Source organism: Myotis myotis, unplaced genomic scaffold, assembly GCF_014108235.1.
Source record: "Myotis myotis isolate mMyoMyo1 unplaced genomic scaffold, mMyoMyo1.p scaffold_m19_p_13, whole genome shotgun sequence".
Lineage (NCBI taxonomy): Eukaryota > Metazoa > Chordata > Mammalia > Chiroptera > Vespertilionidae > Myotis > Myotis myotis.
Window position 1 is genome coordinate 23,070,513 of NW_023416317.1, and position 24,280 is coordinate 23,094,792.

The window sequence follows — 24,280 nt, forward strand, 5'->3', positions numbered from 1 at the left end:
ATTTTAGCAACCTCTCCCACTGGTTTATATAACATGAATGTTTGAGGAGCACTGGTCTGAGAGCATTCAGGGCCAGCTGAGACCTGTTAGACACACTACAACCAGTGGTCGGCAAACTCATTAGTCAACAGAGCCAAATATCAACAGTACAACGATTGAAATTTCTTTTGAGAGCCAAATTTTTTAAACTTAAACTATATAGGTAGGTACATTGTTATTAACTTAATTAGGGTACTCCTAAGGCTTAGGAAGAGCCACACTCAAGGGGCCAAAGAGCCACATACGGCTCGCGATCCGCAGTTTGCTGACCACGGACTACACCAATGAGGGTTGTGGTCAAAGGAGGCAGAGGTGCTGGGCTGAGGAATGTGAGCAAGAAGGATTTGCTGGGCCCTGGCCAGGCGGCTCAATTGGTTGGAGCATTGTCCCATACTCAAAAGTTTGCTGGTTTGATTCCTGGTCAGAGCACAAACCTAGGTTGCAGATTGGATCGCTGACTGGGGCATGTGTGAGAGGCAACTGATGGATGCTTCTCTCTCACATCAATGTTTCTCTTTCTCTCTCTCTCTTCCTCTTTTTCTAAATTCAATCAAAATATATCCTCGGGTTAGGATTTTAAAAAGAAAAAGAAGGATTTGCTGGGTGTTGGGGCCACCCACCTGCCCATGCTCACACTCCAGGACAGAGAGAGGGAGAGCTCACTCCAGGGATTTCTGCAAAGGGGGACCCATCACTCATGGGATCATTTAGGAATGGGATTGATCCCTTCAGGGATTGCCACCCATAGAACTACACTGTCCAGTACAGGGGCCATAAGCCACATCTAACTATTTAAATTTACAGTAATTGAAACAAAAGTTAAAGTTCAGTTCCTGTTTCACTAATAAAATTTTGGGTGCTCAACAGTTACTTGTGACTAGGGGCTACTATATTGGGCTGAACTGATATAGAACATTTCCCTCATCGCGGAAAATTCTGACAGTAGTGCTATAGAGGGAGAAAGGTCCAAGAAGCAGGAGAGCCTGTGGAAAGTGAAACTCAAATTGTACCTGCTACTTGGAAATGGAGCAGTGACCCCTGGCTCTCTGAAGTCATACTATTTTGGGTTTCCAGACCCTTGGAGGCTTGGTTATTTCCAGAAGAGTTTTAAAAATGCCCTTTGAGGAATCAGGACCAGAACTGTGGCCACATGTGCCTTGGAAAGAAAGGACTGCGTTGGGAGGTCCCCCTGTGAAGTGCTGAGAAGGGTGTGATAGCTGCACATGCAGTGGCCTCAGGCTGGGAAGAAAGGGTCTCCATCCCCTCAAGGACAGTGGAAAGACAGAAGATGTGGGTGCTGAGTTAGACTGGCTGTTAACTAGCTACGTCTTCTTTCTGAAGGAGAAAATACCATAAGACACAAATTTCCCTCCAAATTCCACATTCCTCCATCGTTCTTCTTGTTTGCCACGTTTTCATACTGCCTTATACTTTTTAGAGTTGCTACTTACTTGGATTTTATAATGTGTTTGCCAATTTCTTTGCTCCCTATTATTTTCATTCCTTTCTACTGGATTAAATTTCCTTCCTGTTCAAGTACATCCTTTAGTAGTTCTTTCAACAAGGCCTGTGGAAACTAAGGTCCCTTCATCTGTATATGTCTGAAAGGTATTTATTTCACGATCACTCTTGAATGGTAGTTTAGCTGGGTATGGAATTATAAGATAGTAATTTTTAAGTTACAGTTTAAACTTGGGTGCCCACATTGCAGGAGCTGTGTGTGGTCACATTCATACCTGGCACTTCCTTGTTGAGTTCCGGGCGGAGGGGCAGTTTTCTAATACCTCATTCACTATAGGATAATGCTTTTCTGGCTCCTTGCTCTTTACTGTAAGCCCACTCAGCTGTTGGTCATGCCCAGGGGCTACAGTCTTAGCTCTAGCCTCTGGAAGGGATTTAAATCCAAGCCTCTCAGGCTTCTGTCCGCTTGGCCATCCCCATATGTTACTGGGACTGTTCCTCCTCCTCACCTTTCAACATTGACTTCTCTCATTTCTGGCATTTGGGAGAACTTTCTGTTCTTCCTTTCAAAGCAGGCTACGAATTTAAAGTGGTTTTTATATTTCATAATTATACTTTTCATGAAAATGTTTTACCCTCAGTATTTGCTTCTCTTCATCTGCTAGTCTTAAATATGACATACTGAATGTTCAAGCACTACATTAATATTAAGGGAACTAGTCCTTAGTCGTTCATGCTTAATTTTATTCATCAAGTCATGTTTGTGGTGATTATTTCTTATTTCACACTATCTACGAATATATCTTCTAACAGTAAATTTGCTTCTAACACATGGAGTAAAATCATATGTATCAAGGCATTTGACAGAAAGCGCTATAGAACCCATTTGTACTTGCTGTTTTTAAGAAGTTTGAGAGTTAAGGCTCACTTTTTTCTTTTGTAAATGAGTAGCTGAGTCCCAGAGAGAGGAGATGACTTACCCATGGTCACAGCTGGTGGAGGACTAGAATGCTGAACTTCCAGTTGAAACATGTTATCTTTCCACCCCTTTGAGCCTGTTTTCTTATCTGTGAAATCAAGAGCTTTGATTAGACATGGAATCAGGTCCTGGTTCACTACCATGTGTCCTTGGGCACATCGCATAACCTCTCTGGGCTTCCACCTTAATAAGCCCCATCCTTTCTACTTCAGGTGACTGTCTAGCAGCCGTGGGCAAACTATGCCCGCGGGCCGGATCCGGCCCATTCGGCTGTTCTATCCGGCCCGCGGAGCCAAAAGAGCAGAGGGTTCTCTTGCTCTCCCCTCCACTCCTTCACCAGCAGCAGTGTTAACATGTATTAGTTCACACAAACACTCCATCCATGCTTTTGTTCCGGCCCTCCGGTCCAGTTTAAGAACCCATTGTGGCCCTCGAGTCAAAAAGTTTCCCTACCCCTGGAGAGTATCAAACACACCCTAGCCGGTTTGGCTCAGTGGTTGGAATGTAGGCCTGTGGACTGAAGGGTCCCAGGTTCGATTCTGGTCAAGGGCACATGCCTGGGTTGTGGGCTTGTTCCCCAGTTGGGGATGTGCAGGAGGCAGCCCATCAATGATTCTCTCTCATCATTGATGTTTCTCTCTCATTCTCACCCTTTCCCTTCCTCTCTGAAATCAATAAAAATTTTTTTTTAAAAAAAGTATTAAACAGGCTTACACATACAATGGAGCTCTAAGAAACACAGGCTGCAGAGGGGTTCTTGCTGTTCTGATAATTATGATGCTGTGACTGCCTCCTGCAACTCAAGAAGTGTGTTTTGTAAATGCAGTGTGTTCTGATGATTTCTCTTTTTTTCCATTTTATTAAATTTATTGGGGTGACACTGGTTGTTCTGATGATTTCTGAGCCAGCACAGATTGGAGCAAGGAGAACAAGGATTTCTTATGTATGTGAACAGCAAGATGATGGGGCTTTGATACATCTTCGTTTGCAGGGTTTGTGACATTTGATGTTCTCTGTGAAAACTCACTGCTGTGTGAACCTCGTGTTCCACTTCCCTCACTTCTCATATGCAGGCCAAGTGCTGGAAAGCCCTGCAGGGCAAACGCTGAGTCCTGCATAATGTTCACAAAGAGGTCAAACATAGCTCTGTCTCCTTGATTAGAACCTTGGAGATGTCCCAAATGTTAGAGGCAAGTGGACACAGCTCAACCTCCAATGAATAAACATCTTGGTCCTTGCACTTCCCACCCTCCCCTGCCCGCAGGAGACAGTGTTGCATAGTGGGAAACTCTCAGGTTCAGAATCAGGGGACCCAGCTTGAACAGACATTGTGCCTCCTTGTGCCAGTTTCTTCAGCCATAAAATTAGGACATCAAGTAAAGTCACCGATATTCGATCTTTTCACTACCAATAGCCTTTTCCTTTTCTTTTCCCACTTTTGACCCATGCCAATGAGCTATTTCATGCTGACAGAAAGTTCCTTTTAGCAGTTGTATGTGTCTGATTAATAAAAAGGGGCAGAACCCAGGAGTTAATTCTTTAAAATGCCCTTGAAAAGGTCTGTGATGAAGCAGACACAGCAAAATGCCCATGGCCAAATCTAGGTGGTGGCTATGTGGGTGAAAATAAGGCCCAGAAATAGATGAGATGATTTATCTGTGGTCATATGAATGTTTTTATATTATAAATAATCTGAAAGGGGTAAGTCACTCACATATTTCCAATATAGATGACAGTGTATTAAGATTTCTCAAGGCCATGAGAGTAACTGGAGGAAAGAGTCAGATGAATGTCACGCTAAGCAAGTAGATGGTTAACATCCTTAGGAAGATCATCCAAACTACACTTGAGCATCACCCAAGACACGGACAACATCCTTTTCAACCACACCTCTCCCGTGGTGACTTGCATTGCCCAGCACATAGTAAGTGCTTACTAAATGCTTGTTGTAGAATGTGTCATCTCAGCACTATGCTCTTGGCTAGGACAGTGGGTGCCATGGAAACTGTTTATACCTCAGAATAGGTAACAGAGTGGAGAAGACACAAAGAATGAAACAAAGAAGGGGTTCTCTAAGAAAACAGCGAGGAAAATAGCAGACTCCTTAATGAGTGCCTCAAATATAGAATATAAAATGAATCCATAAAATTTTGCAAAGCGTGACTGGGGGATGAGTATTTGTACATCCTTATACATATCTCCTCCTTCCACCTTGAACCCTGTAAGGTTGTTCTGCCTCATCCAGAGGAAATTGTGGCTGAAAATGAGGCCTAAGGACTGCTCAGACAAATCCATAAACTGCAGACGATGATTTAAGGAACTCAGGTCTGTTTTCAGTCTTTGAGGTGATATCAAGGAGGAGACAACTGAGTTCCAGAAAACTCCTAGGTTTTACGGTTGCTTTCGCTGCTGACTGTCACCTGGGCAGGGCAGAGACTTCCTTAGATAATCCCCACTGATGTGATCACAAAGCATACATTTCCCCACGGATGTGTCCCGGGAAGCATTGCCCTCTCCTTTCTGCAGATGTGACTCATCTCCTCAGTGCTGGGACGGGAGCTTCCCCTCTGTTGTCTCATTGGTTCTGTCTGCACAGGGGACACCCACATGGCCACCACCTAGATTTGGCCATGGGCATTTTGTTGTGTCTGCTTCATCACAGACCTTTTCAAGCCTTCTACCCATCCATACATTTTATTGTCTTGATACATCTCAAAGTAAGTTGCAGACATCAGCACACTTCACCCCCTAAATACTTCAACATTCACGCCTTGATTTATTTTGTAAATTATCATTCTTAGTTTTGTTGCTCAAGCCCATGCCCAGGGAAGTCACTGAGGGAGGTGTGAGGAGGGAGGACAGCCCCTTTGTCCCGGCAGCTTTGCCCAGAACCGATGCCACAGTCCTAGAGCATCATTTGGGAGGAAGTGTTGTGACAGCCTGTCACCTTTCCCATTAATCCAACTGGGAGGTTAGCCATCCCTCCTGTTTCCTCCCCCTCCAAGACCTTGCTGTCTTGGAAGCTGGTCAGGAAGTCAGCTTCAAAGTTTGCAGGTGGGAAGCCTGCCATGCTGCTATACTTGGTCACACCCAGTGCCCCAGACCTGCTCTGACCTCTGCCCTCTGCCCTGGGCACTCTGGGCTTGCTGCTTTATTAGTCAGACTCCCAAGGATCTGGTGTCATTTAAAGCTGTCACCTCTATGTTCAGATGAGCAGAGGAGAGGTCAGGAGGAAAGAAAGAACTTTAGGGAGAATACACAGGAACTTCCTGGGCAACCTAGAATTGGAACCTGGTGTCCAGACCCTCTCTGCCTAGCATGTTCTCTACTTGGCCTGGTAGCTAGGACTGTACATGAGCCTTGAATGGTCCCTTCCTATGTCCTGGAAACGCTAAGCATCTGTGGGCCTGCAACATATATTTTTGAGTGTTTACTATGTACCAGGCAGGTCCACGTACAAGGACGTGTCAGGGATGCATCAGTGAAAAAAACAGATGAAACTCCCTGCTCTCATGGAGCATCTTTCTGTTCTAGTTGGAGGAGCTAGACAATAAACAATGAATATAATAATGTGATTAAATGTATTTACTTCCCCATCTCTGGCAGATGCAGAGGCGGCTGCCTTCACCAATCATAGCTGTTTTCGTTTTCGTTCTCCTCCCAAGGAGTCCTTCCTGAGACTGGAGTGTACATGGTGGCTTGTGGAGCATCCTGGCCTGCCCTTCCTTTCCATAACTCTCTGCCTCAAGCCAGCTCCCTGGTTATTAGAGGAGAGAAGTGGTTATGGCGGGAGATGATGAGGCTTCATCTCGGCTGCTTGCTCATCCAACATAGGAGAACATACCAGCTTGGAGCTTGGTTAGGAGCTCTTGTCTGGTTTGGCAGAGAAGACCCTGGCCTTGGGCTCCCCAGTGATGGGATTTGGGTTCTGCAGCCTCACCACTGCTACACGCTCAGTCTCTCCCTGCCTCAGTGGTTCTCAACCAGGGCTAGGTAGGGCCACTGCCCAGGGGTCACTTAGAAACATGTGGGGTGTCATTCTGGTTTGCACAATGACTAGACCTCCTCTAGCATTTAGAGAGTGGGAGCCAGGGATGCTAAAACTCCTGCAATGAATAGGACATTCCTGCCCAATGAATTTTCCTATTCAAAATGCCAATAATGTGCCCCTAGAGAAACATTGTCAGGGAAAACCTTGTCCTAACATGTAGCCCCGTGAGGCTGCGTAGACAATTCTGAGGAAAGCTCAGAACTCGGCGTGTGCCGTCTTTGAACCTTGCCCTGGGTTCCCACTGCTCTGAACCTCCTCTGTTTAGTCCTTTGATAAAATGGGTCTTGATTTTCTCATGCAATGGATTAAGGGACAGGAATGCACAGCCCCTAGGATTCTGCCACACAAGGCATGGAGATCATTACCATTGGCCCAGTGCCAGCGATGGTCTCCGCTCCCTCTGTGCTCTGTGACTGGGACATGGCTGTCTAGCCTCTAGGCAAAGGCCCAGCCACAGTGACCCCACTCCCTGCTCCACACAAAGAGGCCACCAGGGTCAGCCTGCACGCCCAGGCTCCCCTCGCAGAACTGAACAGCTCCTCACCGCCTGCGGTGCAACCCTTCAGCCCAGTGACACTTTACTGGCAGGGCCCGTGTCAGCCCCCAGGGCTGGCTGCCCAGGGAAGCGCTTGGCACTGGAGCCAGAGGCTGCAGAACATATTTCCAGTGGGTCTTCCAGGCCAAGAGCTTCTGCCCCTTCCCACCACTGTTCCTGCTCGCCCTGCCGCCTGCCCAGTGCATTAGCATTTAAATATATCAGAGTCCTCTCCCCCCAGGCCTGCTCCCCACATTGAGTGCACCAGGGAGGGAGCATTTGAATCCTCCTCCTGTGACTCCCTTCCCTCATAATGGCCATACTGTATTCATCAGCTTCTGTATGTGGCATTAGCCAAAAGAAGGAGAGAGGGCGCCTAGCAACCCGGAGGGGGCTGAGAAAGAGGTGGGAAGGAAGTGATTTTCATGTAATTATTCACTTCTACAAAAGACGTTGTCAGGTACACACTGGAAACACAGCTGTTGTATTATTCTCCTAACCTACTTTTAATCTTTTGAGAATCTTTACCAATAAAAAAGGCTAAAAGAAAGAGCTTCGTTCAGCCATTTTCTGCCAGGCCATATAAGTTACGTTTTTGACTCAATCAAAGGCTCTGCTTACAAAAGTTGTGTTGTATGTGTTTTTGTGTGTCTGTGTGTGGCTGTTTGAAAATAAAATGTTACAGGAAAAGGCTGTGGGGTCTGAGCCCCAGGAGGGCCACCAAGCCCTGCCCTGGCTACTTGGATCCTGCCGCATGCACTGTTGGGTCTGGAGGTTTTCATGCATCTTCTTGCCCGGGCACTGGGACAGCAAGGAGCCTGGGAGCAGCGAGATGTTGGCTCCTTCTGCCCCTCACTGCTGTACCCAGGCTCGCAAACCTAAGGGCAGGTGGATCTGCTTTAGCGATGGGCACTGCCGTGTTTGGTGCTGCTCAGAAAAATGATAAGTTCACCTCCTGGAGAGGGGGCTGGGAAAATACATAGGCGCTTGTGTTCATAGTGGAATGGAGAAACGTTAGCCACCCAAAGAAATCAGATTAAGGGAATCGTACCAGGTACCCCACTGCATACCTTATAGTCACTGTGTCTTACTTTCACTGCTAAGGAATTAAGGCTCAGAAAGGTGAAATGACTCGCCCCAGGTTACACAGCAGGTAAATGGAAAAGCAGGGCTCAAACCAGGTCTGCCTGGCCCTTTTCATGAAGCCCCAGCAAGGCTCGGAACCAGGCACCTGACAAAAGCCACCTCATTTCATTTAGTTCCCTCTGCATGGTGCTTCTGTGCCTCCCCCGAGGCCAGTTCCCAAGGTTCATGTGTCCCTTCGTCCAAGAGGACTCCTCACACAGTGGCCAGTGCGTACATCTCTCCGAAGTTAAGTGGACAGATGACTCCATTTATCTGGGGGTTAGTTTCTTCATCTATGAAAAGAGAATAACAATACACCCTTTGAATCTAATCCCTGTAATGCTTAGAACAGCCCTGGCATGTCAGGTGCTGACAAAGGTGAGCTGGTGTCACCGTGATTTTCAGCATCACCCTCATCACACACCTCCTTTGGTGATGCTTTCGTGGCAGGATGGGTTCACACTGCACGTGTCAGAGACCTCTGAGCGTCAGTGCAGCAAACACCACCAACACCAGGGTGCAGAGATGGAAATCCCAGGCCTTCCTGCTGGCAACAGCTGTGATGACAAGCAGAGGCGCTGCTCTTCTGCTCTGACGGTGGCTCTGTCTGTAGACCTGAAAGCAGGTGTCTAGGGAGCTTTTGTTCTGTAGCCCATGCTGCCTTAGACACTGTAGAAAATCACTTTTCAGCCCTAATTCCCTATCAGTGCCCCAGGCAGCAGCTGCACCTTCATGGAGCTGGCAGACCCTGGCCCCTGCTGCCTGCACCCCCATCTCTTACAGCCCCTTCGCTCATTTTTCTCCACCAGATGCGCTTTAGCTCATCTGTCTCATGTATGGTCCGTCTGTCCTGCTAGAATGGCAGCTCCCCAAGGCCAGGAGCTCCTGGAACTGTGCCTGGCACAAGGTAGACACTCAGTCCGCCTTTATTGTGTGGAAAAAGGGAAGAGGCTTTTTCTTTCTTATAGATGTTTTAAGACCAGCATATCCTGGGGAGGAATCAGTGTTGACTGAGCACCTACTGTTTACTAGAGCTCGTGGCTGGGTTTCTGAGCACTTCTTCAGTGCTCTCCAAGAGCCAGGCCCTGGGCCGAATCTTTGTTTCTCACACATCATCTTATTTAACCTTTTGTGGGTGAGAGAGAGGGAGGTGCTATCCACATATGTACAGTGACCTCCCCCCGCCTCCCAGGTTGAATAAGTCACTTATCTCACAGTGAGAAAAAGACATGAAGCTTCTCCCTAAACTTCTAAGAGCATAGCCATTCTACTTAGTAGTCAAGGTTAAAAGGTTGGGAGAAGGGGAGAGTGTTTCCACCAGTGCACAACAGAGGTCTCTAGCCTGAGCATAACAATGCCCACCTCAGGGCAGCCTCTGGGTCACAGGACATAAGAAGGTGCCTTGTAAACTGTAAAGTGCTATCCATGTGGACCGGGGCAGCATATACTGAGCATGTATCATGACAAATGTAGCTTCTGAGTGTGAGAAGAGAAGAATTTGTCTTGTCCATCCATCCTTCCTAGTATCACTGAGGACCTATTCCCTGTGCTGGGCCCTGAGGGTCTAGTTATAAAGGTGAGTTATATCCCAATTTATTGCTTTCTGCTCCTACTGTGCACCAGGGCTTGTTGGAACCAGTTGCCCAAAAGAGGTGAAGTTGCCTCAGAGCTGGAGGGCGGGACCACCTCTCTTCTAAAGGGGCTCCACGCCCCTGTTCCCATGCAAATCTGTCCTCCAACCCTCTGAATGTGGCCTGCCCATGGCTGCGCTGCCAGAACGCCCCCCATTCATTGCTGAAGAACATAGGGAGTGATCCGTTCCTCAGCTACTGACCCAGCTTCCTTAGGGTTTGTTTTGTGCAGACTATTTTCCCTTCAAATTGTGTTGAGAAATAGGAAGCCCTTTCTCCACTGAGCTGTCCCCCTTTGTAGCATCCTGGGACATGCTGGTCAATGGGGCTCAGTTGCCTGGTCTTCCTTTCACTGAGGTGGGGTTGCCTTTGTCCTATTTGACTTGACAGCCACAGAGCTGTTTAAATCCCAGCTGAGACTGGCCTGCTCGGCATACCAGGAGGCCTCAGCGCTTCTCTGTAAAACCTGGAGCCAGATGCCTTGGGTTCAAACCTCACTCTCTCCCTTTTTAGCTGTTTGACCTTTTATGGGTCCATTTTCTCTTGTGTAAAAATGGAGATGCTAATAGCTCACTGACATGGTTCTGTAAATTGTGAGATTGTGTACATGAAAGCCTCGAGTACACAGTAGGTTTTCAATAAATGTTATCTCAAGTTTCCTGGTCCTACGGCATCATCATACTGGTAGAAGGGTTCATGAATGCTTTTTTACCCTGTTTCATTAGGCTCGCACTTCTACTGTTGTCAAATCTTTCCAATGGCTACCATGATCTAGTTTGATCTCTGGGTGTTTATGGAGTTCCTAGTTGAAGAAAAAAAGTAGCCTTAGATGAAATAGACTTGGGATAATGCCTATAGGAGAGATAATTCTATGTGCTCACCAACCATTTATTGTTTCTCCCTCTGGGTAAATGGGAAGACTACATATCCCAAACTTTCTTGCATTGAAGTTGGGATAATGCGACTTAGTTCTGATTAATGGTACATGGACAGAAGTGATATAAGTACCTCTCAGGCCTAGCTCTTAAAAATTTCAAAAGTAAGCCTCCAGCTCCTGTTCCTTTGCCTTAGAGGCTGTGTTGACATGGAAGTATCATAAGGTAGGAAGGCTTGTGTCACTAAGTGGGTGGGCAGAAGAGATCCCCTTCACAATCTGCATCTGGTTTTGTGTGGGCAAGAAATAAACTTCTGTTATGCTAAGCCGTTGAGATTTGAGGGTTTACTGTGTAATCCAGCATAGCCTATCTAATTATCTTAACAAACGCCGTCTATTCCTGATGAGTTCATTCATTCTTTCCCAGACTGAGGGGGAGGCTGACAACTGAGGCCCTGTTGCATTTTCTCAACCACACGCATAGGTTTAAGAACATAGACGTGCAGGCGTTATGCTAGTCTTTTAAGGAGTCTAATGATACAGATTTCCTGTGAATGTGTATCATGCTTCTTTGTGAGACTTCTTCACTGAAATCTAATCCTGAAAAGTTTTGGGCTCTGCATGCCTAATGAGCATACATCTCAGCAGAAAAGTTGGCGTCAACATGGGTTTTCCAAATGTGAAAATTAGAAAATGCCAGTGGAGAAAGTTTAGGATCTTGAGTCAGGAGGTGTTAAGTTATAGCTAAAATTCTGATGACTTCCAAATCTTCCTCTCTAGCCCAGACCTAGACATTTAGCCCTAGACTTTCCGGCTGTCTCCTACACATCTTACTCAGTTGTCTCAAACTTGCCTTGCCTAGATTATACTTACCCATTTCCCCACTTTACACCTCCAACCTACCTTTAAAAAACTGGTTCATCTTCCAGTATTCTACCCTCATTCACCAAATTGCTCAACTCTGGGTATTCCGCCACCCCCATTCGAATCCAACCTTATTTATTCTGCTCTCTAAAGATTTCTTTAGAACCAGGGAGGCAAGATGGCAACAGAAAGAAAAGGAGGGGGAGACTTAAAAAATTCCCAGAATCTCTTTACCCAAACAGAGAAACTAAGATAGTAAAACAAAAAACCAATGGATAGCATAACTAGGTGACTCCATGAACCACAAAATGTGAAGAGGTGGGGGCTTAACACCAACAGCAATAATATCTGCATTTATCAACTCTGTGGGATGAGATGAAGATGAAGATGAAGGCAAAGGGAATTCAGAAGAATGAGATCCAGGAAACCCCGAAATCTCTAACATGTACTCACCCCTAGGAGGAGAGGACTCTGGGAGTAGAAGCTTGGTGGAGCTATCTGAGGATGCCAGCCAAAACTAGGAGGGATATATGCAGGCTCCAAGTCATAGGTGAGTGTTGGAGAACTGTGGGAAGTTTGGGAAGAGGTCTGGGCCCTGGGACTCTAGGAACTCATCAGCTGAGGCTTCATGGCCAGAGAGAACCACACATTGATAAGAAGTCACTGGAAGCAGAGTCCAAATTGAGCAGGACAGAGACACTAGAGGAAACAAGAAGAAATTTTGGATAAGAGTAGAAGAGGGGAATAGAGAACAATTTCAGGAAGTACTGTCTGCACAGTCATATTTTCTAAGACTTTTTGTTAATAATAGAAGAGGTAATAGCTCTGGAACTGTGAAGCTAAAAAATTATATCCTGGGATACCCTTATTCTTCTACACAAAACCTAAGAGTATAGAAAGGTGCATCTCACCTACACATGAGCAATAGGAAAAGACTGTGATAAAATCCCATAGAAAGCTATTATAAGAAAAAAGTGAGCAGAATAGCATTCCTACAGGTAATGAATGCATTCCACAAAGACAGACCCATAAAACATCTGAACACTGAAACTTAATATTTCAAAAACAGCTAAAAGAAATTAAATCAACAGATGATTTGAAACAACAGCAAACATGAAATTGTTAGGCAAAAAGAAGATTTGAAAGGATGGCTTATGGAAGGAAAAAATATTTCAGGAGAAGTAACTAAATAGAAGAAATAAAAAGAGTACGTGAACACCATGGGTAATATCATAAGGCAAATAGAAGATGGGGAGGCAAAAATATAAAGTCAGAAATGCAAGAAGAGCTTTATTATTTTTTTAAATGCTGTGTGGGTAACCAGAAAAAGTGATAGGTATAGAAGACAGGCATAGAAGATCCAACATACAAACAAGTCCCTAAAGAAGAAATCCAAAGCAGTGGAAAAGAACAAATATTAAAAACAGATTCTCCTCCCACCCCCCTGAAATATGAGAGAGTTGAATTTGCATCTTGAAGAAGTACACCACACACCTGGGAAAATCAACCCAGAATACTGGTAGTCAACATAAGACATGCTCTAATAAAATTATTGGACTTTAAAGAAAATGGAAAACTCCTATTGGTCATTCAGACAAAAAAAAGAGTAAGTGCTTTATAAGCGGAAACAAATTAGAGTGGCATCAGACTTCTATAGCAGCACTCTGTACCAGAAGACAACTAAGCAACATGTTCAAGATTCTCAGGAAAAGAAAAAGAGAACCAAGGATTTTCATATACAGTCAACTATGAAGAACATGCAGGAACCAGGAAAATATTATTTCCCATGAGCCTTTCCAGAGAAATTTACTAGAAAGCAAGATGCAGGCGACCAAACTGACTAGAGAGGTATAAACATAAAGGCTAGGAGTGAGCATTAAATTTATAGTCACCTGTAGAATTCACACTAATTAATGGCTATGAGGGAGATAATATTTAATGGTTGTGTGTTCTGTTGATGCAGATATAGTGCAAGTGTTAAAAATTAGGAGAGAATGGAATGTGTATATGAAAAATATAATAAGTTCATAGATTGCCTTTAAGTGTTAACTGGAAAAAAAATAGTTTTGTTTGTTTTTTTCAAATTAGATGCTAGAGCAGTGGTTCTCAACCTCTGGCCCTTTAAATACAGTTCCTCATGTTGTGACCCAACCATAAAATGATTTCCGTTGCTACTTCATAACTGTAATGTTGCTACTGTTATGAATCGTAATGTAAATATCTGATATGCAGGATGGTCTTAGGCGACCCTTGTGGAAGGGTTGTTCAACCGCCAAAGGAGTCGCGACCCACAGGTTGAGAACCACTGTGCTAGAGGAAAGGGAAAGAAGAAAAATTGAGGCTGCTGGCTAATTTCAATATTCCTCATGGTAGGAAACCAACAGACATTGCCAAAAAGGGGAAGACTAAAGGTATTATATGAAGGTGTTGACTTAATGGTAACCATCAAAATAAAGATAAGCTTTCTCCTACAGAGGTAGGGGGCAAGAAGGAAAAAGTCATTCAAAAACACATTTCCCTCTCACATGAACCTCTAGACCCAACATGACCCCTCTCATTGCTTCTCCAGTCTTTGAAGGTGTGCCTCCTCCAGAAAGCCTTCTCTGATTGCCCTAGAGCAGTGATGGCGAACCTTTTGAGCTCGGCGTGTCAGCATTTTGAAAAACCCTAACTGAACTCTGGTGCCGTGTCACATATGGAAATTTTTTTATATTTGCAACCATAGTAAAACAAAGACTTATATTTTTGATATTTATTTTATATATTTACATGCCATTTAACACAGAAAAATCAACCAAAAAAATGAGTTAGCGTGTCATCTCTGACGCGCGTGTCATAGGTTCGCCATCACTGCCCTAGAACATGCTAATCTTTCCACTCATCTATCCCTCCTGGGCACTGGGTACCTTGTCCTCTGAATGTTTTATCTTATCTCACCTGAAGACAGAGATGGAGTGCTATAGATAATGGTACGGTACCTTTTTAAGAGTGGGGCACAGGATTCTGCACACAGAAAGCACTTAATAAATGGTGGTTCATCAGCAGTACAGGATTGGTTGAAGGATTTGTGCTTACAGCCTTTGGGCTTTTCTAAGACTTAATGTTGCTATTTATCACAATTCTTTCAATTTGAAGTGACAGCCATCCCATTCAAAATGACTTTAGAAAAATTGGCTCTGAAGTTGAAATGTTCTAGGGTAGGTCTTATTTCAGGTATGGCAGGACCCAGTAACTCAAATCATATCACCGATATCAGTTTTTCTTTGCTCTAGACTCTGCTTTCCTCCGTGTGGCTTCCTTTTCCATCAGGCTCTTGTCTTGTGGTCAAGCATGTAACCTATTCGCATGGTTTCACTAAAAGTCCTGGATTGAGTTTCATTCATTGGCTTGGTTTGTGTCTGTGCTCATCCCTGACCCAATCATTGTGGCCAAGACAAATGCTTTGATTGGCCAGGCATGGGTCATGTGACTATCCCTGAAGCTATCTCTGAGAGGGGGAGAGGTAGTTTCCCAAAGGAAAATTGGGGTGCTGTTACCTGGAAAGGGGAGCTGGATGCTGTGTGGGCAGAAACAACAGACATCTGTGTTAGTGTTGACATGCTCAGTGAGCAAACTACAAGAAAAATCCCTGCAAGTGGAAAATCATGGTTTGGGGGCTCATCTTTGAGACATGTGAATAGAAAGTTCTCTTTGATGTTTTCAAACTCAGAGAGTTTATTTACCATGTTGGCGGGGGGTAGAGGGACCACTGGCCATGGAGCCCAGTTTCAGTGGAGAAACCAGCTTTCCCACATGGCTGGGGGCTTCTCTCACTGGCCTGGGAGGAGGCATTAAAAACAAGTGCACTGAGCATCCCTGCGGGCATCTCCTGTGAGCTGTTTCCTGAGGCAGCAGCTGTACTGTGTTTTGCTTTTCCATGTGTTTTATTGGCCTTTGAGATTTGAAGAAAGCACCAGTGCCCCCTGGACCTTGGAATTCTCCCTTTTCCAGGCAAGTTACATGTATTTTCTCTCTCTTAGGATTTGATACTCAACACAGGTAATTTGGGTAAAGGGAATCCACTGAGGGAGCAAATGGGGAAACAACAGTAGAACTTTGAAACATATCAATTTCTCTTCTAAATCTTAAACACTTTCCCTGCCCTGGACCCTTCCTATTAACATTTAAGCATCCTTAAGATTCCACCATTTAAAATAAGTCCTCTCTAAATTTTACTAACCTTTTCACTACTACCTCATCTCCCATCTCCCCTTTAAGGCAAAATTTCTTAATGTTTTTTTACATTCCCACCTTCATTTCCTCCTCATATTTCAGCCCACTCTGACCTGCTGGCATTCCCCCATCCCTCCAATACACACACTTCATTGAAAGAGCTCTCCCTAAGTTCCTCCTTTAGCTCTAAGACACTAAACCCAACGACCCTATGTTAGAGGGGGAAAGTATTCATTTCATAGGTTGAGAAGCAATGTTATGATCAATAGCTACTTGTTGAATGATTTAATGAAATCAAGCAAACCCAGGGAAGAGTGTCCTGTACTATGTAATCAACTCCCTAAGAAAGAGGAAATAGAAGCATTTTGCCTGGAAAAGGGAGAGTTTTGGGGTCCAGGAGGCACAGACGTTTTCTTCAGATCTTGAAAGTGTTGCCACATGGAAGAGATAGATGTGGTCCGGGAGGCTCCCGGACTAGGAACACAGGAAGAGAGATTTGCTCTCATTTTAAGAAATGTTCTAATGGTTAAAATGCTCTAAAGAAGAAGAGAGAGCTCCCTGTCACTGGCAGTAATCAAGTAGAAACTGTTCTGTCAGAAGTGCTCAGAAGAGCGTTTTGTGTTGAGTGAAAGGTCACGCCTGAAGACTTCTGAAATTGTGGGATTGGTTAAGCATGCTTCTCTAAGGTGGGTCTCCATGAACTTGTGTCTTCCACTCCCAGCTGTGTGGTCTTGAGCAAGTTACTCAACCTCTCTGTTTTAGAGTTTCCTCAGCTGTAAAAAGGGGCTAATAAAAGCACCTCTGTGTAGGGTTGCTGTGAATATTCAAGTGCAGTAACGCATACAGGACTCAGCACCGGTGCCTGGCACGTTGTGTTTAATAAACATTTGCTAGTGTTTGTATTTAGTGCAAAGCCCTGTTCTCTAGATGGCACTTGATTCTAAAGCATCCATCTCATCGGCTGCATTTTGGGTTTTAGTTGTGGGTTTTCCTTGCTAACTTCTAGGAGTTCAAGAAGAGCCCAAGAGAAAAGTGTTAGAAATGCCACTGTAATTCCTGTTGTGCATGTCATGCTGTCCACAGCAGTTTTTGTCAGAGGGGAACTTAAAGAATAAGAAAGTAGTTTCTATATATACCACATAAGAAGCCCGTATTTTGAAAGGTGATAAAGATTTGGTGGGCCCTCCCCTTTTCTTGCTGTCCCTTTGCCACTTCTTATGCTCATTGGCATAGCTGGCCAATAGGAAACCCTGAACAGAATCCTCTAACAGTCTTCCCATGGTAGTCTTAATCACAAAGGAGAAAAATCACTCATCTTGGTTTAAGCAGGCCAATGAGTATGCTCCAGTCTCAGGAGCGACACTCCATATCGCATGAATCCTCTCACACGCCTGAAGGGGAAGTTCACTCCTTACTTTGCCGATGAGGAGACTAAGCCTCAGAAAGGTTAAGTAACTTTTCCATGGTTTCACAGTTGGGATCTATACATCCAAGTTCTTAATATTGAGTGAACTATTACCCATAACCTCTGAAAAATTCTGGGTATCCCTTTGTCTAGTCTCATTGGAGGGTGGGTGTGGATGGGGCATTTCAGAGAACAGAGCCGACTTCTGTCTGTGCCAACTTCTTTGTGCCTTTCTGCAGGTCTGGGTAGATGCTGGAACGCAGATCTTTTTCTCCTATGCCATCTGCCTGGGTTGTCTGACTGCTCTGGGAAGTTATAACAATTACAACAACAACTGCTACAGGTAAGCATTTCCCCGGGCCCTGTCGGCTTTCACCAAACCCTGAGAGCTCTCCACTCGGCCTGAACTTACTGCCTGGTCCCAGTAGGTGAATATTTCGGGATGGCTGGATAGCACATCTCTTCCTTAGAGTTCAAGAGCTCCTTATTCCAGCATAAACTCATGGAATAACGGCAATGAAGCCACCTCTGATCACAGGCTAGTTGAGAAAGGAAGGATTTTTCAGCAAATGATTCTGAGACAGCGGAAGTATTGGAGGGGATAATCAAGATAGATACTCATACTTTGTCTTGTATATGCATCATAATAAGTTTCAGATTGATTAAAGAGTTAAATATTTTTTAAGAGGAAACAATTCTAAAACTAGGAATAAAATTCCGGTGTATGATTTTCCCCCACACATACCAAGCAATTCTCAGACACCAGCTGGGTGTCCTTCAGCTCAACTCTATTCTGACACTGTAGACAGTATCAGAGATAGCACCAGAGATAACATCAAGTTCCACAAGTTAAGGACTGAGTCCTACAAGACTGCCCCTCCCCCCTGTAGACCACACTTGCAAGTCCAGGTTGTCATCTGTGCTTCTGACTGACTGGCTATAGATTGGAGGTTCCAATGACACCCCCTATTTGGGTTCAATTAATTTGCTAGAATGGCTCACAGAATTCAGGGAAACATTGTACTCACTAGATTACTGGTTTCTTATAAAAGGATGTAACTCAGGAACAGCCAGATGGAAGAGATGCATAGGGCAGGGGAGGTGGGGAAGGGGATAGAGCTGCCATGCCCTCTCTGAGTGCCACTCCCCCCAAATCTCCACCTGTTCACCAATCTGGAAGCTCTTTAAATACCACCCTTTTGGCGTTGTGTGCATGTGTGTGAGGCTTTATTACATAGGGATGATTGATTAAACCATTGGCCATTGGTGATAGAACTGAATGTCTAGCCTCTCTTCCCTCCCTGGTGGTCAGGGGGTGTCATCCTCTCGGAAAGCTAGCTTCGTGATACTTTATTAACCTGTTTGTTCAGTCGGCTGTGTGCATTACATGTCTATCAAGTGTGAGACACCAGAATTGGTACCTTGGGAGATACAGGCAGCAGTGGCATAGCCCAAGTCTATAGTTTGTAACTTGGGGAATGAAAGGCTCAACATGCAGAAAAGAAAAGCTGTTGTGGAATCCAGTACACAATTAGGCAGCAAGTTGTGTTGTCCCTGTGGGCCTTTGGGTAGACAGGTAATTGGGTATGGCTGGACAGAGGCCAAGCCAGGTTGTCCATAAGAGCCTTTCTACCTCCATGGTGTTCTCGGGGAGCGGGGTCTGAGGGATGGTGAGAGGTAAAGCCCTCAGTGAGCCACAACACAAAGTGGTAACCATGGATAGGAAGGGAAAGGCCTTGGGACAGGGAGAGCAGCACAGCAACCTCAAGTCCAGGTTGAGTGTGACCCCCTTGGGATACTGGAGAGGGATGCTGTCTGCATACACTTGTCAGCACTTCAGCAGCCAGTGTTCAGCCCTGGCCCTCTGTGCGGGGCACTAAGGAAATCACTTGGTCACTGTCAGTCACTTCCAGCTAGGCTGTCAGCTCATGTGGACTGGCTCTTCTCTTGTGCCATCATCCCTCAAGCATCGTGCCGGCTGGCATGTAAGGAAGCATGGAAGGGCCACAGCATTATGCAGATGAGGAAACTGAGGCCCGAGGGTACGTCACTTGTGTTCCCATTGCCAGTGATGGAATATGGCTTTGAACCTGGTCTTTCTATTCCTCATTACCAGACATGACCAGTTCTTTCTCAGCTACAGCAGTTGGTGCAGATTCGGCCAAGGCTGCCTGGTTGTCAGGCTGTGTCTAGAGCAGCCGTGGGCAAACTACGGCCCGCGGGCCGGATCCGGCCTGTTTGAAATGAATAAAACTAAAAAAAAAAAAAAAAAGACCGTACCCTTTTATGTAATGATGTTTACTTTGAATTTATATTAGTTCACACAAACACTCCATCCATGCTTTTGTTCCGGCCCTCCGGTCCAGTTTAAGAACCCATTGTGGCCCTTGAGTCAAAAAGTTTGCCCACCCCTGGTCTAGAGGCAGGGGCAACTTTCTTCCCCACTGAGCACATGGGTGAATATGCTGGTCCCTCATCGTCCCTTTTGCTTCCCCATCCAACAGGCAGGGTTCTCTTCCTCCCATCAGCCGAGGAAACTCAGTCCCCTAAGTGACATTGCCAAATAGGAAGGCTTGTTTTATTTCCTTTTCCAAATTGTTTGCTAGCAGGTCTTCCCAACTCAGAGGGAGTAAATTAGTACCCTCTCTTCTGACAGCATAATAGCTTCTGGAGGTCTTCAAAGCTGGCTCAGCTGCTGCCAATTTCACAGCACTTGTTACATAAGCTTTTCACCTAAAAGGTTCCCTGTGGGGGAGGAATTAGAGGGATGGAGACAGAGCAAACCAGGTGGGGAAAGTTCTCCCTTCACGCAGCTAAGCTTCTGAGGGTGGGGGCTGCAGGGCACAGGACTGGAAGGGACCTCAGGTCATCTCAGAGCCTCCCTGTGGTGTAAGGAAAACGCTCATGAGGCCTCTGGGGCAAGATGGGGACTTTGTGATAAGGAACAGTTGTTTCTCAGCAACCATATGATGCCCAGAGACAGTTATCCACAAGTTAGGGTTTGGAAGTCTAAATTCTTAGGGAGAATCTTTTTTGTGTAACTGGTAGAAAAAGCCTGGGCTTTGGTATCTGAGATAAATGGCTGCACATCTCAACTTTACCACCTGATGACTATGAAACCTCCTCCCTGAGCCTCTGGATTCTGTGATACGATATTCAAAAAACCCTAGCACAGGACTGGACACAGTGCAAATCCAAATGATACAGAATTCCAGAGGATATGGAGAAAACGTTTTCCTCGCCAATACCACCTTGTTTCCCACTGTTGGATAAGTCAGGGTCAAGAAACAGGCATGAGGAGCAGATTTATTCCAATCCTAGGAGTAACTCTGCCTGACCCTGGGGTGAGCTGAATTTCCTTTTGAGAGGTGGTACATCAGGCTTGCAGATAAAGTCCCCATGTCTACCAGTCCATCCTACGTCCACACTGCCAGGAGAGTTCTTTAAAGGAACCTGTAGCAGTCACTCGCTGCCACAATAATGCTGTGTAATAAACAGCCCCAAAACTCAGTGGCTTACCACAGCAAGCATTTGTTATTATTGCACGTAAGTTTGCTGGTCAGCGGGGGAAGCTCTCCTTAGGGCTGTGGGTTGAACCGGTTTGGCTCCAGGGTCCAGGCCAGGCTCAAGTCTGGTTTACATGGGTACATTCTGGGTTCAGGCTGCAGGGACAGCAGTTCTCCTGTGGAAGTTCTTCCCATGGCAAATCACAGAAGGGATAAAGGACAAATCAAATCACACAAGTACTAGTATATCTGTGGCCCCTATTTGTATTATATTTGCTAATATCCATTAGTCAAAGCAAGTTACATGTCAGATATTCTCCAGCTCAAGGAAGAAGGTAGGGGTCAGCTCCTTGCTGGAAAATGATTTAATCTGTCACAAGACCCAAGACTCAATAGATTGAATCTACCCAAGCACCTTGTCTTATAGCTGGTGAGATCAGGACCAGAGAAAATATATTGCAGAGAGAATTGGAACCCTGAGCCCATCTAGTGCTCTCTCCACTATGCCCTTGATTCTCAGAGCCATTACAAGACAACAGGGTGTAACAGTCACCGACATTTATGTACCCTTTGGTTGTATTACAAAAAGTATAGTGTCAGGAAAAGAGGAGGTGAGAGTTTGAATCTGTTCTTAATCTAGTGCTCATTGTGACATTAGAAGAGGGGACGGTCACTGATCCGATAAATCTATGAGGGCTTACCTGGAAGGGCTGCTTTCTAGCAGCAGCAGAGCAGGGACTGAGCAGTGAGGTCTGTGGCTGCTGCTCTGGTAGAAAGCTTGGCCAGGAGGGATGTCTTCTCCTGAGGCTGTGGGGAGCTTGCAGTATGTAGCCCGTGGGTGCTCCCTGGCTGAGAAGCAGCCATTTCTCAGAAAATCAGTCCTCTCCTGCTTTCCATGGTTTTCTCTCCCGCCAGGGACTTGGAGGGGAGACAGTGGTTTGTTTCCAAGTGTTTTCTTGCTAGTTGTGCGTTTTCCCATTTGCCATTTCTCTGCTGCCTCCCTTCCCACTCCCTCTCCATGTTCTGGTCTGTGACCTACTTATCATCTAGAAGCGCAGCAGAAGCTGTGTGACCATGGGCCAGCCACCTAACCCCTCTGAACCACAAGGGCTTCATCAGCAAATGGTTCTATCTGTGCCCTCACTGCCCTGCCCACACACAAGACAGCATGGTGCTCAGACAGAATGTTCCAGCCTGTGCCACCCCCTCTGACCTGAGCCCCTCTCACTGCTTCCCCACAGGGACTGCATCATGCTCTGTTGTCTGAACAGCGGAACCAGCTTCGTGGCCGGCTTTGCCATCTTCTCGGTCCTGGGCTTCATGGCATATGAGCAGGGGGTACCTATTGCCGAGGTGGCAGAGTCAGGTAAGTGCCAAAGGTTGGTGAGGTGTTGGGTGGTGGTTACACTGAAAATACTCTCTTTCTCCTCAGCACATTCTCCTGGGTCAGGTCTTAGGAGGTGATCCACCATCTGTCCTCTAATAGGATCCTGGGAATTACCTGAGAGAGAAACATTGACACCTCCTCACTCCAGAATCTAAGCATCTCTCCCTCTTTCTTCCTCTCTCTCTAAAATTAATAAAAACATTAAAAAATAATAATCTCTGGTGGGACATTTTTCGGGAGTAGCAGAGGGCGCCTGCCCTCTCTGGCCTTCATCTACTTAATGCCAGTCATGCCCGCATTCATTGTGACAGCCTCATTCATTGTGTAGATTCTGCCTCCTCAACGCTGCTCCTCCTCATCCACTCTTCCCCAACTCCACTGTCCCCACCAGCCCAGACCACCATCACCACTCACCTGGATGACTGCAGGCACCTTTCACTGGCCTTCTTGCCTCCACTGTGACCCCTCTATTCCACATGCTACCCTGCAGAGTAATTTTTTCCACCGTGTCAGTCTGATCCTGTCCTTCTCTAATATAAAGCCTTTGTTGGCTCCTCAAAGAGCTAACCTCTTAGCATGGCCCCATGCTCCTGCATTGCCCAGCTCCTTTGGCCTCCCCACCCTCCTCACCTGCTGCATTCCCCCCATGCTCTCTGTGCCCCACCTCAGTAGCCAGCTTTCACTTCTGTGACATAGCTCACTTCCTCCTACCCCAGAGCCTTTGCACATGCTGTTCCTACTGCTCAAAGAGCCTCTCTCTCCCTTTCCTTTTCTAGATGCAGATTCATGAGTGTGACATTCTTTTTTTTTTTTTTTTAATATATTTTATTGATTTTTTACAGAGAGGAAGGGAGAGAGATAGAGAGTTAGAAACATCGATGAGAGAGAAACATCGATCATCTGCCTCCTGCACATCTCCTACTGGGGATGTGCCCGCAACCCTGGTACATGCCCTTGACCGGAATCGAACCTGGGACCCTTCAGTCCACAGGCCGACGCTCTATCCACTGAGCCAAACCGGTTTCGGCAAGTGTGACATTCTTAAGTATAGATTGCTGTGTGTTTGTATCACACTATAGGCAGGGTTATTGCTACTGAGGTGTGCAAAATGGTGAATAATTCTTTCCTTGATTTGCATGATGTTTGAATTATGGAAAAATTCAGTATTTATTAAAAAGTACAAAAATCGTTTGTGTTTACATGACAGAGTTAGATTCTCATCTGAGATAAGTCTAAAATGGTTTTTCTCCGACAAGAATGTCCAGTGGGCCCTGACGGGTGCGGCTCAGTTGGTTGGGCGTCGTCCTGGGGCGGTTGTCTCTCATACGCCACCTCACCAAGTCCTTACAGCACCTCTGTGAGGTGCTCTCTCGGGTCCTCCACTGGTGGCCAGGCAGAATGTGCCTCACCACAGACTGACCACGTCAGAATATCTAGGTTGGGCCTGAGAACCTGCATTTTCATAAGAATGCTTCTCGCCCTGATGATAATAGTAGAGACAGGTCTGTTCAGAGAAAGGTCTATGTGTTAGACCAGGGGTGGGCAAACTTTTTGACTCAAGGGCCACAATGGGTTCTTAAACTGGACCGGAGGGCCGGAACAAAAGCATGGATGGAGTGTTTGTGTGAACTAATATAAATTCAAAGTAAACATCATTCATAAAAGGGTACGGTCTTTTTTTTCAATAGTTTTATTCATTTCAAACGGGCCGGATCCAGCCCGCGGGCCGTAGTTTGCCCACGGCTGTGTTAGACCAACCTGGGTTTGAATCCTGACCCTTGCAGACCCTGGCTTTCCTCTCTATGCCTCTGCTAGCTCATCTGCAAAATGGGCATCATAATAGTACCAACCACTTGGGGTGGTTGGGAGATTTAAGTGAGTTGAGTGAGAGTTAGACGCAACACCTGGCACAAAGGAAGCATCAGTACACGATGGATTAGAATCACAGTGAATGAGGGACTGAACTCCACCCAGCACCTTCTCTCTCTGCTTCCTCTCCAGGCCCTGGCCTGGCCTTTATTGCTTACCCCAAGGCTGTCACCATGATGCCTCTGTCCCCACTGTGGGCCACCTTGTTCTTCATGATGCTCATCTTCCTGGGCCTGGACAGCCAGGTAAGGTGCTGGAGGAAGGGGGCAGCCCAGGCCGGGAGGGCAGGGAGGCTCTTGGGCCTAGTCACCACCTCCTGGTCCTGGTCATCAGGGCCCTGCC

The 24,280-nt window shown here is 45.9% G+C and overlaps 1 protein-coding gene across 1 annotated transcript in view; it reads left to right on the forward strand.

Annotated features, from left to right (window-relative positions):
- SLC6A11 (solute carrier family 6 member 11) overlaps positions 1-24,280 on the forward strand; it is a 104,443-nt gene that overhangs the window by 67,498 nt on the left and 12,665 nt on the right. Inside the window, exons 7-9 of the mRNA XM_036332184.1 lie at positions 17,416-17,519; positions 21,924-22,048; positions 24,071-24,183. Of these exons, the coding sequence (XP_036188077.1) occupies positions 17,416-17,519; positions 21,924-22,048; positions 24,071-24,183 (342 nt within the window). The remainder of the gene's footprint in view (positions 1-17,415; positions 17,520-21,923; positions 22,049-24,070; positions 24,184-24,280) is intronic.